A 16,130-nucleotide genomic window follows, 5' to 3' on the forward strand; every position below is an offset into this window, starting at 1 on the left:
CTAAAACTCGAGTGTTCCCTGTACGCAGGTATTTGCATTTCATAAATAAATCTGTGAAGAGTCTTCCTGTAAAAATATGACTGTCTTACAATTGCAGTTAGCTCACTTCTGTATTTTATGCTGAATTTCATGTCTGGCAGGGAGATAAAATCACCTTGCTTTAAGGAGGGAGCACAACTGCTGTTGTCTTGGGCCAGACCATTTTGGTTCATAGTGTATCTGGATAACATTGGACTCCAGAAATGAAATTTTGGGGCAGAGATTCTTCTCTGACTCTGCCAACTATGTACATTATTAAGCCAGATTACACAGTCCTTATGCAACAATGAAATGCAGAGATTCTTATCTTGAGTTTACCCTATGTACATTATTAAGCCAGATTACACAGTCCTTATGCAACAATGAAAAATTTAGTAACTGCTCTTTAAACCTTTGTGTATTAATTTCATTGCACAGCAATGATAGGTTTGAATGTGGAAAAAAAAAGTGAAACATTAGAGAAGGAATCTGAAATGCTTAGGTAACTCTGTCCAGTTTGTAATAATGTGTCCTCTAGATTAATTTCAAATATGTTTCTATTCTTTGAAGTGGAGGTTTAGTTTTGTTATGTTTGTACTGAATTTGTCTTGTGATAGGGTCTGATGCTGTCTGGTTTTTGGACCAAAATGGTTAATGTACAGAAATGACATTTTTCATTTTTACATCTATTTCAAATCTATTGCTTATTCTCACTGGTGTGGCTTGTAGTCATTGCATTTCTTGAGTTTGATCTACAGTGTCCTTTTCTTTTCAGAAGAGCACCAAACAAATACATCTAGCAGTTGATTTGAGGGTATGCCAACCTCCTGTACACAGAGCTGGTTTAGTGGAGTAAAATTGGAACATCTGAAACACAGACACATGTTCAGTCACACAAGTGTTTCTAGCACTAAGGTGCCCTACAGGAAGCGCAGTTAGAGCCTGCTTGTGAAGCCAGCATTGTTTCATGCCTGCTTCAGTGGTGCGCTGTGGGGAGAGGTACGATGGGCTGTGCACGTGGAAGCAACATCGTGTTTAACCCTGCCAAGTGCTGCAGCCAGCATGAAGGGAGAATCAGGGCATGCAGTGTGGGAACACAGACATTTAGTGGCTTTTTGGCCATTTCCTAACCTTCCAGATCCTTCCTCCATCATGTGGAGATGCTGTGTATCTAAGATGCCAGTATGGCCAGGACAGCTCCATTGCCAGACTGGGCAATCTGCTAAGAGCAGGGAGCAGGTGTGGACCAGACAGAACTGTTCTGGGATTCCCACAGGATGACAGACTGCTGATAGAGTTGCTTCTTCCTTTCCACAGCCAGCTCTGGGTGAGCAGAGAATTGGGTACATGTGAGAGTCATTCTTGTGCTCCGCGGGGGCGGTGGAGTGAGACCTGGAGGATGTGCAAGGTGAACACTTGTCATCAATTTGACTTCTCTGTAGTGAGTTTTATGCTCTTGCTCACAATTGCTCAGAAACAGATGAGCATGGCCCTTCTGACACTTTCAGCAAGTGACCTCTGGCAGTCAGGAACACAATGCCAGCAGTGGGAACTGTTTATCTTTGGATGCAGCTTCCAGGAAATGCCCACCCCGTGCTACCTACCATGAACACGTGGAGAGCTGTTGGAAGCTTGTGTGCAGGGAGTGCCCAGCTGGGGTGGCAGGATGGACAGGCACACATTTCACAGGAACTCAGTAATGTCACCCTGTATCATGAGTGTCTGTGGCCATTTGATGTCACCAGGGCCTTGCTGAGGCATGCCATGCTGAGGACTGAGCAGCTCATTTGGGATATGCACCTTGCCTTTGCAGCTGGCTTTGTGCAGCTCAGTGGCCTCTAAATAAAGCCTGTAGATTTATACTTGAATGGTGTAGGAAACATACCTTTGCTGCTGTCAAAAAACTGTGCAGCTGCTGCTTGAGCAGCTATCTGCTGTCTGACTGGCTGCAGGCCATTTCTCTCTGCTGTGCTGGACCTGACAAAGCCCTGGAGAGCCCCTGTGGAAAGGCTGCAGTGGATCAGGTCACTCCACAAACCTACCAGCAGTCTGTCAATCAGAGTGGCACAGGTTTGAGCCACACAGCTGTGCATGTTTTGCTGGTACATGAATGGGAGCAATCTTGTGAGTCAAATGCTGAGGGGTTACAGGCAGTCTTGGATTTACACGTTCATAGACATGGATGTGTGTCTGTGAATGTTTCTGGCTCTGTCTGGGTAAATCTTTAAGAACCTCCAAGGATTGCCTTTCTGGGCAACTTATTCTGGTTGTGCACCACTGCCCCAATAAAAAATTTGTTTCCCAGTGTCCACCCTGAACCTCTGAATCCACTGCCATTGCCTTTGGTTGTATTATTTAGCCCTACAGAGAAGTATTTTGTTCCCATTGCAACCGCCTGTCAAGTAGTTGTAGGAATTTCTTGGAGTTGTTGCAGTTTCCTTGGAATGAAGATAATCCAGGGTGAACAATGGACTTTCTTGTTTCTTTCTTTTTTTTCTGCATCTTAGTATTCCTTTTCTTGGTGTGCTGCTTGGATTTCCATCTGGGATTTCATGTATGCAGCAAAGCTTATTGACTATTATTTAATAGACTAATTTAACACAATTATGAAATTGATTAGGGTCAAAGATCTTAATATACCTTTGTATGGCAACCCTTTCTTTGAGAAGTGGTGAATCTGCCTTTTCACAGCCAAACACTTGAGCAAACTGGAGTGTCCAAGGACTGGAGTCAGTGAGTGGTCTTCCTGTGATGGTCTTCTGGTGGATGTCCTTGTTCTATATGAAAAGTCTTAATACCACCTTTCTGCTTCTTTTCCCTCCATGCTGTGGGCTCCAGGGTTCATTCTGCCATGGGCTCTGAAAGCCCTGCCTCTGCTGCCCATCATGGCTTACGTGGATTCACAACCAGTTAAAGGCAGTTCCTGCTGGTAGCCTTTGGGTCAGTTGTCAGCAGGTGGCTTTGTCCTTCATGTGAACGTGAGGAACCACCAGACAGCTGCTAGACATGGCCCCTGCCCTGGAATGCTGACCAGCCTGGGCTTATCAAGCATTAGAAAGAGCTGTAAAGCAGACTGAGAGGACCCTGCTGTGAACCTGCTTATGGGGAAACACTGGAGTCTTGAACATCTGAAAGCCCTTTATCATGTGGCACAAGGGACAATGTGATAAATCAGACACCCATGCACCTCTCCGTATGTGGGGCTACACCCAAAACAGATTGCTGCAGGCTTGATTTGGATTTTGGGCAGCATTTTTTAGATCCCTGCCTTCCCAGATGAAATCAGTATCAGTGATGAGCGGGATATTTCTGTGCATCCACCTGAGATGAGGAAATTGCTCTTTTCTATCAGCTCTGGTGTCCAGGCCTGGTACCACACCGGGGTTGGAAGCTGTAGCAGAGCATAATAACCCAACTTCAACCATGTTTCATGCACAGAGACTGTTACCCTGTTGCTCTGACAGGCTGCTTCCCCCCCCCCCCCCCCCCCCCATTTTTTTAGGTGGAATTTAAGGCGTGAGCTGCAAAACACAAAGCAGCTCTGGCTGTGATTACCTCTGTGAGTGCCTTTCTCTCCTCCTGTGGTCACAGGCAGCCGAGGAAAAGCAAAAGCTGTCAGGTCCCTGCAGAAAAAGAGAGAAATTAGTGCTGGCAGAGTCTGTACAAGACAACTTATCTGCTGTGAAGTTTGAGTCCCTTGTTCCTGCTGGTGTGATCTGTTAATGTAACATGCCTGAAATGTTTTCTTACATTCTTACAGTTTTTTTCTAAGACATGCAAGATGAAAAACGTGGGGATATTTACTCCAGTACTAGAGGAGTTGTGGTGGGCTCGTTTTCTTTTTGTGCATTCACAATCTATGTTATTGATTATAATACACAGATTAGTCACATAAACATGTCTGCATTTCTGTAAAGATCTGTGTAAAGCTTATGGTTTAAAATCTGTAATGGATTCATAGGTGTTGAGTAATTAGATGAAACAAAAACTCCTTTTAAGAAAAAAAAAGTGAAGTTAGAGGAGGTCTTTCAGCAAGTGTGTTTATTACATTTACTGCTATCAGTATCAACTGGTAGTACTGAAAAAGCCTTAAAGCAGTTTTGTCAATATTCAGCCCTTTTAATTCTTCTCACTGGTCAATTAAAAATATTCTTCTTAAATTCAGTCCCATGTTCTTTGTGGCACTTCTGTAAAGTCCTGCCCTACTGGGCTGGCAGGTAACATAAAAGAGTTTGTGCTTTAAAAAGGCACACAGCCATGCCCCTGAACCTTGGTGATATTTCTGTGAACTCCCCAGTTGATGGTAAGGAAGTGCACTAAAGCCTTGCTTTCTTCTCCCTGTGGTAAGCAGACTTTCCTTAAATAGCAAGAGGCAAATAAGTTTAGTATGTAGTCTGGTTTCATTAATGTTTTCCAGAATTAATACTAAGTAAATCTCAATCAACAGTTCTGTATATTCCTTATCAGACTCCTAATGGCTCCAAGTATATTGCTCATTACGTTTCTAGGTGTTTACCTTTCTATTTACGATTTGGTGCCATCCTTCTCCTCTTCCTTCCCATATGCTATTTTATCTTCAGTCCCCACTTTCTTGTCATCAGTCTAAGTACAGTTGCATCCAGGTTGGGCTGAGTAAAACAGGCTCATGTAGGAATGTTCAGAGGCCATCTAGAAAACAAGAAGATTATTTGAATTTAGTCCCTGACACAAGGTTTTGTATTTAAAATGCAACTACCCCAGGTAGTTGTTAGAGATTACAGATGTAGGAATAAAAATTTGCCTCATTAAGATTTTCTGTATAAATATCAGTAGTCCCTAATTTGGGTATTTCACTATTTTAAAGATTAATATCCCACTTTAAGGTAGCAGCCTGATGATCTGATTGGGCTATTTTTGTGAATACTTTGGTCAACCTTTTTTGGTGTTGTTTAAATAAAAGCATTTAGATGCTTAAGTTTAGAACGTTGTATTTAAAAGCAAACCCCTGACCTAAACAAAAAGTCTGTCATCAATTTTCTCTTGTGAATCACATTTTTTACCAAAAATCCTTTTTCCCTAAGTGTCTTGAAGAAAAAATTTAAAATTTTATGGAAATGCTTTGTGGTTTCTTAGCTAGTACACTGCTGATTTATAGGCAGACAGAACTAAATGTGTGAGTATGTAGTCATTACTGTTCTGTATTAGTTCTGTTTTGCTTTGGGTTTTTTCACCATTAATTCTCAGGTTGTTTTCACATTGCACTAATCATTCCAATTACAAATGTTTAATTTGTCATTTGGTGCATATTAAATCCTGCTGAAGAGTGTTTGTGCCCCAGAGTGTTTGTCCATTTCAAGCACTGATGCTGGACTGTGGTTCTGAGCTCATTGTTCAAAAGAAAGTTCGTTCCTGACCAGAAGTATTGAATTCCCTGCAGTGTTTGTTTCCTTCATGCAGAATCGAGCAAATTTGAAAAAGATGATTATTCACCTCACACTTGGGATCTGCTTCAGTTCCTCTTATGGCTGTGAGGGCAGTGTCAGCTCCAGGTCATGGCTTTGCTCAGCCTGTAACAGACTGGCAGAAAGGAGCAAGCACTTCCACATCCATTTCTCATTGCAGAACCGTGTGGATTCCTGTTCAAGGGCTGTGAATTAAAACCAGGAGAGGTTTTCTTCAGAATGTAACTGCAGAAACACACTCCCATGCAGTTCTTTGGTTGGCCTCTGCCTTGTTTTGGATAGGTCAAGCAACTCTTTCATGGACTGTTGTATTGCCAGCTGCTTTCTAGTTTGGAAAACATTTGTAGAAATAGTTCTTTGTTCATCCTCTTTTTACTGATAGATGTGGCAGTAGTACAGGAGAGATTGTTGAGAGCAGCAATGGTGATACTTGCAACGGAGTAACGGAGAAAGCAGGAGCCTGTTGTTGAGGAATATGGCTGGAAGTGTTTCATCTTGTGTGTTTATAATAAACACAGTGCAGTGTGAGGAAGAATGCCTCCTTCTGGGAGGACTGTGGGTCAGTAGAAGGGAGGAGAGGGGCATCAGGACTTCCCTGTTAAAATACATTGATGAACCATGGCTGGAAACAGCTCTGAGCTGTGAAGAGGATGCCCTTGGCTTGCATAGCTGCAGCGTGTCCTATTGCAGCAGGCAGGGATGGGAATGGGAGAGGGGGATCAGGGTCTGCAGCTGCCCACAGCTCTGTCTGTGCCTGCAGAAATCACTGTGCTGGAGCAAAATCCCAGGTTTTTTTCCTTACCCAGCCACAGGTTGAATGTGCAGCCTTGTCTGGATGTCTCAGATCTCTGAGCATACTCCCTTTTGGCTAAGATGGGACTGACCAGGCTGAGCAAACTGCTCTGACATACAGGTATGAGCCTCCTGTGTGAGTGTGCCAAGCAGCATTACTGCATTTCAAGTGACCTTTCGGTCTGAAACTTTGCCAAAGGGAGGGGAAAGGAAGCCACAGTTGACTCGAGTTCTGCACAGAGATCCTGCAAACAGATGGTGTTTGCATATAGGAGATTCTGTTCGGGTGCAACTCCACTACAACTCTTGGTTTTTAATGATTGCAGGCGGGCTAAACTCCGGCTATATTTGGAACAGCTAAAACAGCTTGTGCCTCTCGGGCCGGACAGCACCAGACACACCACTCTAAGTCTGTTGAAAAGAGCTAAGATGCATATCAAGGTAAAAACACTCATCCATGTTTTTATTTCTTTCAAGCGAGAATCTTCCAGAATGTGTATCCATAGAGAGAAAACAAATTTTCGCACAAAATCCATATCCATATGTCCAATCTTCTGGATTTGTTGGCCTTTATTACTTGCAGGGATATCAGTCACAGTGTCAAAGTTTAGTGCTTTGCAGTTTAGCATCTCAGATACATAAAACAGTGGTTTTGTGATTTCTTAGTTGCTAACTAGTGTATTTAATGATTTACTCTATAATTTTAAAACATCTGTAAAAGCTGTTCTTTGATTAATATATTTAAGAAATGAGCAAAGTAGCATTGTACTGCATTTGCTAAAATGTAAGAAGCCAGATCCATTAATGATTAAAAAAAAGGAATAAAAAATACCATATCTATTAGTCAGCCTTACCCCATCAACGTTTTATTGACCAGGTTCTCATTTAAATGAAACAAAAAATTAAATGCAATCTCCTGTTAGTTGCTGCACCCCTTGTTACAAGTTTAAAACAAAAAAAACAGCCTCAAATCTCATCTGATCCAACAGCAGTGCAGGTTCTACATTTGCACAGGTAATTCAAAGGAAATTATTCCTCAGGCCTTCTCTCTCTAAAGACACCTTCACTCCCATTTTCACTGTCATTGTTTTCAGGGAACAGGGTTATATGCAGAAATAAGACAAAGAGGTATTCAAATGTAAAAGTTAAAGAACAGGTTTCTGCTGCTGTGTCCAGGACTGTAATTACTCATCTGGCATTTTTTCAGTGTTACAGAGAAACAGGTCAGGAAAAGTGTCAGGCAAAATTGAACACTGCCAGTAATCTTGGAATATTTTGGAGAACATCCTGCTGAAGCACAGCTTTAAGATTCACTGCTGTTACAGAAGTGTGTGTGATTCATATGAAGAAATAAAGATTAATTTAAGCAAAACCATTCTTATTAACAAGTTTACAGAGCTACTTTTTCAGCACTTCTAAGCACATTTACTCCAGCTGGGCAACCCCTGTTTTTACCATTGGAGATTTTGGCCTCTTGTTTATAATTCAGGCTAACATGCATGAAAGGCACTGCATGTGGTTTTTGTCTTGGGCTGCCCCCCTATGATGGGCTTATGCATACAAATTGAAAAAGTGTTTTTACAAGTGGCGAGTGTGCGAGATTAGCCCTGTAGTTACCATTTCAGCTGCTGATAAAAAAAGCTGGGAACAGATTCTTTCCAGATCTGTCTTGCACAGCACCAAGTACTCATCTTCTGAAAACCGAAGTTTAACTTTCTTTTTAAGATTTTAACTGAACCTGCCCAAAGTGTGTTAGCACTTAATGCTGCCCTTTGCCAGGTCAGCTCCCTCCCCTGCCCTGGCAGAGCTTGCCCGTGCCTGGCTGGCATTTGGAACACAACCATTAGTTCTCAACTTTTCACACATGCACGCCCCCCATATATTGAGATCTGCTCTGAAAGACTGGATGGTTTTGAGTCTCCTGGATATGAATCACTGAGTTCTTTCCTAAAATAGTTGTTAAGAGTTCGGGATTGCAGCCAGGAAAATACAGGAAAAGGAAGTCTGATCAATTGGGCACATTTGGTTTGTTGTGTACATGGATGTACCAACCCCTTTTCCTATTCTAACATTGTGTATCCACCTATGATGATTATCTGCAGAGTGTATTGCCTGGGAGGGGGCTTAAAATGTGGCGGAAGAAGGTGGATTTCATTGAGCCAGGAAACTGCCCCATTCAAGGGTGTCAATTATTTTTTCAAACACTTTTACTTCAGGCTTGCATGGGAACAGCAAGATCTCTGAAAGGTTTTTGCTTGTGCTTTGCTGTGCACTGTCCCAGCCTGCTCTCCTCAGAAAGCCAAGCTTAGGTTCAGTCAGACGGCAGGGAGGAGACTTCAGCAGCTGTATTCACTCCCTGCACATCTCCTAAATCTCAGTGATCATGTAAACACAGCTCACAGAGAAATCTGCTCACTCTTACAAGTGCTTTTACTGCTACAACCTGTAATTTACTGCATCAGATAGATCATTTTTTTAATAATAAAAGGTGTTTAGATTTGTGTATTCTTCATGCTTTTAATCCCATCATACTCTTACAAATTTTTGCCTATCTATGCAGTCAGTTATTTTAAATGGCTAGCACCAATTTGGAGAAGGGCTCAGTTCAAATACAAAAAGGCACTTTATTCCTGTTACTGTATTTGGACCAACAGTGCAGCACATTTCACCGGTGTGAAGCATTCTTTTTATTTGCAAAATTAATTCCTGCTTTTATTCTGTCAGAGGGGAGATTTTAAGGAGATATGTGAAGGATCCTTTCACAGTCTCTTTGCTGAGAAATTCTGAATTAATACCACTGACTTTGTAGATGATATCATAGAATTATCATACTTGCTCTGGAGAAGTTCAAGGAAAAAATAAAGCGAGAATAAAGAGAGTTGTTAGTAAATTGCTCCTTCTATATATAATTAATTCTGCTTATTGTTAATGAAGCTTTTTAAATGCTAAAATTTTCCATGGCCTGCAGTAGGAGGGAGGACATTCAGAGGCTCACGATGGTTCCTTTATGGTGATAAGTGAAGTAAGAGACTGATCTAAAGATGCATTATGTTCTCACTGAAACCTGAGCTGTGCTCCAGTTATCAAAGATGATGCTGGTTTCACCTGATAAAATGATTTAAATATTCCCCACAACCAAGGCAACAATAATTTGGTCTTAGCCAATGAATGTCTGCTAGTGGCAAGAGAGTCTCTGAGAGGTTTTTTTATTATAATTTTTTTCCCCTGTAACCATATATCTTACACTGAAACAAATTCAACCTGCTAAAATTGTACTGACCTCTACATAATGCTAACTAAAAAATTGAAATTTTAAATTTAATTTGAACTTTATATTAATTAATTAAAATTCTTAAATTGCTTTCAAATTACTGTTTACAAGAAAACCTTAAGCTACTTACGCTTTATGGGTACAAACTGTCAGCTCACTCTGTTTCTCTCCCTTTAAGAAATTGGAAGAACAGGACCGAAAAGCTCTAAATATTAAAGAACAATTACAGCGGGAGCACCGCTACCTCAAGCGCAGATTGGAGCAGCTATCCGTGCAGGGCATGGAGAGAATCCGCACTGACAGCATGGGATCAACAATATCCACTGACTCTGAACAAGGTAACTCAGCCAGAGGGGAGCAGGGAAACAAGGAAATGTCATTTAGAGCTAACATCAAGCTTTCAGCAAAACCCAGACAAAATTATAACATAATGCGATTTGAGGAGTAAAAAATTAAGGCATCTTTTTCACATTCTTTGAAAAATGTTTTTTTTCTAATCAGTTTTGATGCTGTTAATATTGTGTGTATTTTTAAAGCTATTTATCCTGCATGTATTTTTGCCAGTTTTTTTAACAATTACCATTTGATGTTTGGAATTTTTAGTTAAATTATTGGTAAGGCTGGCATAATGTTTTCTCATGGAAAAGCAAATCTTATTTGGCTTAATTCATTTAATTAATAATTTGCATGAGTAAATTATTTCCACATCATTTATTGTGAAATTTTAAAACATTTTCTGTGCAACGATCACCAAGGGTTCTCTGCATTTGGTTCTCATTTAAGACAGCTTGTCAAGCCGGCTGTTGCCATTTCTTATTTTCCCATTTGGAAGTTTTTCTGGGCAGAACAGTCGCCCAGGCTGGCTGTTTCAGGGCCCAGGGGGGTTGAGTGGTCAGTCTTGGGGCACTTACCTGGGGACAGGTGATCACACCACGGGCAGCCAACACCTGCATGGATGGAATTACCGTGGACAGTACTGCAGTACAGCAGCCTCTGAGGGGCAGCTTTTTAATAAATCAGTGTCTCTGTGCAGGTTGGAGCAGTTCTGGGAAAGCATTTGCTATTGATTTCATGCAGTATATTTACGTGGCTGAGGACAGAAGGGATTTTAATTCTCAGGTGGACAAGACAATCCTTTCCTCAGGAATTACTGTGCCAGTTGTTACTCTTTTAAAATCATTGCAACTGAAGTGTGACATGGCCCATGACCAGTTGCTACAACTTTCTGAAAATGTGCCTTCTTATGTTTTCTTTAGAAGTAGACATTGAAGGAATGGAGTTTACTCCAGGTGAAATGGACAGTGTTGGAAGTGCCAGTGATGCTGAAGACCACTACAGTTTGCAGAGCGGCTCGAGTGACGGAGGTTACACACATTCCCGCAGACTGAATGCCAGGCTCTCATAGTGCCTGAGCGAGCCGCTCGACTCAGGACCATCTGACTGAAGCACTTATATATGAATATTCCAGAGGTGTCAACTGCCACTCTTCCGGGAAACCCCAACCACAATGCTCTGACATGGAGGTTTCTTACCCACGGTTCCCTGCACTCTAACCACAATATTAGATATTGTAAATCATGGGTTTGCTGCAGAGAACTGTGGTTAGGTACAGTTGTGACTTAAAGCTAGCTTGATGTAGCCATCCTGCAAATTAAAGGAAATAAATTATGTCGTTCCATTCAAGAAGTATTGAATTCAAACTGTTGGAAGCATGGTGTAAGGGAGTTTGACAGTTTATTTTGATTTTTCAGAAACCATTTTCAAACATGGAAGAATAAATGAAATCTACAATGTGTTAGTGATTCAGAGATACAAAAACCTAAAACTACTTTTTGTGGTATTTTTTCCTGAAAAAAACCCCAAACCCAAAACATTTTGAATGCTGTATAGTGGGCTCCATAGAGTAAATTCTTTCAGCAGTTGTTTGGTGAAGCAGGCAGATAAACCTTCAAATCTCAAATGATCTTTAGAAAAGGTCGTATTTACAAGTCACTACTGTACTTCAAAATGGGGGAAAAGCCAGCTCTAATAATGACTTCATGTGGGATGATCTCAACTTTCTTTTGCTTTTTGTATTCAATATCCAACCAGCAGCAAATCATTCTATCCATGTTAACGGGAGCAGTAGAAAGCATCGTGGCAGTTTTAACCTGTTACCGTGGAATGGATGACATTTGAAGCATTTCAGTGGTTTTATGGGTTGTTGTTTTCATTTCTTTCTCTGAAGAATACAGAACTCAAGTGATCCAGTTTGTGATAGTTAACCTTTCCTTGCAAGGAAATGAAATCTCTGTTTGCTTGTATTTTTTTTTCTTCTCTTCTATTTACACATGTCAATACATTTTTATGGAAGGCATGGCTTAAAATTACAGTATTCAGCTAGAAGATAATTAATTTTTTTTCTTTTGCACACTATAATTGCATTTTCTATTCTTAAAAAAGTGCAAAAAAATTAAAATGTATGCTGTAAAACAGCAAAGTTTATTTAGTACTCATCAAGCTGTTCAGAACATATTTACCCAAATTGTAGCAATACTATGAAGATGTATTTTAATACAACTTCTGCTTAGTGAAGTCATTAGAGCTTGGCTTGCCGGGTAAGAAAAAAATGGACCAGTCTTTGCATTATCTGTTTAAAGAAGGTCTTTTAAAAAAAAAAAAAAAAAAGAAAAAAGCTATAAACACTTTTAGGGAAGTGATTTTAGCAAGTGTAGTCTATATTTCCTGTAAGAGATTTTGTATTATATTTTCCTAAATGTTCTCATTTACTTGTATAAGGAGGGGAATGGTACAGACCCAGACCAGAGTCTCAGGGACTCTTCACCTTTGTCATATTGTGCCTTGGTGACCATTTATGTATGCCTCTCCTTCTCATTGTTTAAAGGACAACTAAGCTTTGTTTCAAGACCCTCTGTTCAAATGGTCAGTTGTCCACCTTCTTACGGATGAAGCAGAGAGGTGTATTTATATCTTCACCCTCTCACAACTGATTCAGTGTGGCTTTAAGTAAAATCATGAAATTAGGTTTTGGTGCGAGGGTTAATTGTCTTTGTATGAGCCCTCCCTTGGATTCTTCAGCACCCAAATCTATTTTTTGTTAGCTTATAAAGTCAGGGTCTCTGTGAGACCAGCGCTCAGTGGCTTGGGAAACACAAACGTACTGTGTAAGGCTATGGGATGTCCAAGTGTGGTGCCATTTTTAGAATTCAGATACAAGACCTCATGACAGACTGACCATAATGATCAAAAGCAAAGGTTCAGTTGTTCTTTCAACATCTGACATACGTGTCCTCCCTTTGGCTCTTACAACACGGAGTAGAAATATGAATACATTTTGTGGCAGCTTACAGATCCTTGTTTGCACTCTCGCTTACTGCTTGGAACTTGCCAACAAGGAAACGTATACATTTAATTTACATAACCTAATGGATGGCCACCCCTACTTTGGCTCTGGGGAGGGGCCTAAGGTTATCAACTCTGGCAGCTGAATAAGAAAACAATTAACCTTTTCTGTGATGCAGGTTTTGGTATTACATTCTATACACCTTGCATATTACTAAAATCCTCATTGTTGGGGAAAGCACACAGCAATATACTCATTGTGTGTAGCTGACAAGCAGCAGAAATTACTAGCTCCTTTGGTGCATATGTAACTAATTTCCAAATCATGGAAAAAAAAAAAATAAGAGTTTACTTTAACACACGACTGTTAACAGGAAAAAAACAAAAAAAGAGGCTAGTATATTGTTGCTGTTCATTTATTATATAATGAACACATTCATGGATTGTAAAGTGTTTCCTTTCATGACAAGCAGCTCTTGCACAGAACCTCCTAATGAAAAGAGATTTGAAACTTACAGAAGGAAAAACAAGACTTTAAATTGAACATTATTGTACCTTAGGTCAACCTGAAATTTTCCTTTTAAAGATGAATGTGCTAACTTAATGAGTTCTTCCACGCTGGGTATCCATGGCTTTGTAGATCTTATATTTTCAATAAAAATTACTCGAATAATCTTGAGTGGAAATAAAAAGGGTTTATTTGTTTTTACTTTTTCAGTTGTTACAGCTGGGAGCTATTAACGCTGGTAAAGAAAAATGACACCATACTGCCTGTGTCATTCTCCCTCGAGCACAGCCCAATTTAAGGTGGAATTTTCAGGCACAGCCCCCCTGCAGCAGCAGCCCCGTTAGAGGCAATGGCACAGCAGTTCTAGGGTCAGGTTTGGGTGCTGGCCTGTCCCCAGCAGAGCTGCAGTCACTGGGGACAGTCGGGGCTCTGACGTTCTTTCAGGTTCTGCTGCTGAGCAGCCAGCGCAGCACTGCCTCTGGCCACAGCACCTTGGGATACAAACTGTGTTATTTTTATTCTTTTTTTTCTCACCTGGACACTTGTGTGTGTGCCCTGTGTGTGTGCACAAGTGTACCTGTGCCCACAGTGGGACTGCAAAAAGCAAACTGTTTGCTGCAAGATGAAATCCTGCCACCACCTTGGCAGCTCTGCCGTGTTGTTGTGGCCACGCTTTTAGCAGGCGAGGAGGTGCTGCTGCTCAGTTCATCCATTTCCTCTGCAGTTAGCACACTGGAAAAGGAGTAGGGACAAGATTACAGGGCTGCTAGGTCTTTTTCTCTGTGGAAGGGGCTCTGGAGAGATGAAGTCATCGCAGAGTTCTTTTTCTGGAGATGTAGAGGTTTGGCCTGTTTCCTGGGGGAGAAGAAAGGAAGGGCTTTCCCTTGCAGCACGCAGGTGTCGGAGGATGCACGCCTCTGCATTGCTCCTGGATTACTGCTTCCTCCAGCTCCCTGCCTGCACTCTGGCATCACCAGAGGGAGGCACAAAAAAAAACCAGCCTAAAATTGTTTGTTCTTTCTGCATGTTCTCCGCTGCAATTCAGAGGATGAATCCTCCTTCACATCCGTCCTTTCTCTGCCCAGCTTGTACCCTGCCAGGCCCATTGCAGCTGATTTATTTATCTTCTGAAAAGAGCAGGTTTGGCAGTAGAAGCTCTGCAACACATTATTAACCAGAGATTGGATCCTCTATTGTCTTCTGCAAAGAACAGACTTGGTTCAGAGTGAGTTTTAGCAGGTTAAAAGAGAAATAAAAAAGCCTCCCAAAATCCATGAGAAGGACAGTTTTCCATGTGCTGTTAATAGATGAGTTTCAATCCAAATTTATTAGTATAAGATTTAGAGTTGAAAAAAACAACGTAAAATCTAACACATCTAACTTGATCTAACTTACAGACTTCAGTGGTGTTATATTTTTGATATGGATGAGTATGGGTTCAACTATACCACATGCATATAATTACAGAAGTAGAAAAAAAGTTACTCGTTGATCTACAAATAAGTTAAAGTGACAAATACCAGTATTCTGAGCATCTGACTGTACACTTTGCATGACCCATTTCAGTGGGTGAACTTAAAATGCCAAAAGAGGTGAATGGGGCAACAGAAAGAGGTGAAGTTACAAGTCTGGGCTCTGCCTGCAAACCTGCAGTGGTACTTCTGCTCTTCCTGGAGGTACTTACAGCAGTCTCTCCTCCTGGACAAGTGATTATTTCACCATTTTGCTAACTTTTTGGCAGACTGGTAATTAGTGGTGAAATTTTTCATCCTTGTGGATCAGCCATGTGGAAAGAAACACATTTTTGAAAAGAACCACATCATCACAGCTTTTAATTAAGTAATATTAATTTTGTATATTTAATTTTATGATGCTGCTGATAAAGGAATGTCTTCAAATTACTCTTTCATAAATCTGTTAAATTTGTTTTTAAATGGTAGAGGGCATCGGCTGTGTGTGGTATGAGCCAGTAACAGTGCTGATATTTAATCCATTAACTTACACTTTCCAAAATTGATGGAAGAATAATTGAGACCCTTTAGGAACCTGTTAAGGAAGAGCTGTACTCCCTACAAATACTAATGGGGCAAACACATCAGAAATTAATTTTGCCAGCAATGAAATGAGCCAATTTGCTTAAGTGACTGTCTAAATGCATCGTTATTAATTGGCAGCTGTAAAGAAAACATCCAAGTAGCTACCCAGAATTAAAATGCAGGGGGTATATGAAACAGAAAAAACCATTTGGTCACCTTGGCTGTTCTCTCTGCCTGAAGTATTGTAAATAAGCCCAGGAAAGGATTCCTGGGGAGGCATGGCCGGCCAGAGGCTTGCCTCTTGGCAAAGCAGAGTGAAGGTGCCAAGTTCAGAATTCCTTTCTTTCATTTTGCACGAGAGGCATAAACTGTGGTTACACAGGATTTGTGGCATTGGAAGGGTCTGTGCAGGATGGATGTTTAAGATGAAATTTTGGTGCAGGTGAAGCACTGACTGAGAGCCTTCTGCTGCTTACTAGTGAAATTGTTACCTAAAGGTGTCAGTGAGTGGGTTCTGTGCCAGAGCCTCTGGGTCCCAGAGCCAAAGGAATGGTTCATAGTCTGTGAGATGCATTTTACTGTATTATACAGATCCATTTGTACACACGTACATGGCGCTCGCTACGTTCTGTAGCACACGGAGTATTGTGTTGTATCATTATCTCGTCATAATATAAATACAAATTTTTATACCTTTTTGTTGTCTTACTCAGGTTTTTTTT

At 40.9% G+C, this 16,130-nt stretch overlaps 1 protein-coding gene across 3 annotated transcripts in view; it reads left to right on the forward strand.

The window, feature by feature from the left end:
- Nucleotides 1-13,556, forward strand: part of MXD4 (MAX dimerization protein 4) — a 38,324-nt gene extending 24,768 nt beyond the window's left edge. For all 3 annotated transcript variants that reach the window (XM_041402682.1, XM_041402683.1, XM_041402684.1), the window contains exons 4-6: nucleotides 6,578-6,692; nucleotides 9,701-9,860; nucleotides 10,779-13,556. In XM_041402682.1, coding sequence (XP_041258616.1) covers nucleotides 6,578-6,692; nucleotides 9,701-9,860; nucleotides 10,779-10,927 — 424 coding nt within the window. In that variant the 3' untranslated portion in view covers nucleotides 10,928-13,556. The remainder of the gene's footprint in view (nucleotides 1-6,577; nucleotides 6,693-9,700; nucleotides 9,861-10,778) is intronic.
- Nucleotides 13,557-16,130: the final 2,574 nt, after the last annotated feature.

This window comes from Onychostruthus taczanowskii, unplaced genomic scaffold (assembly GCF_017590055.1).
Source record: "Onychostruthus taczanowskii isolate IOZ18803 unplaced genomic scaffold, ASM1759005v1 scaffold2, whole genome shotgun sequence".
NCBI classification, from domain to species: Eukaryota; Metazoa; Chordata; class Aves; order Passeriformes; family Passeridae; genus Onychostruthus; species Onychostruthus taczanowskii.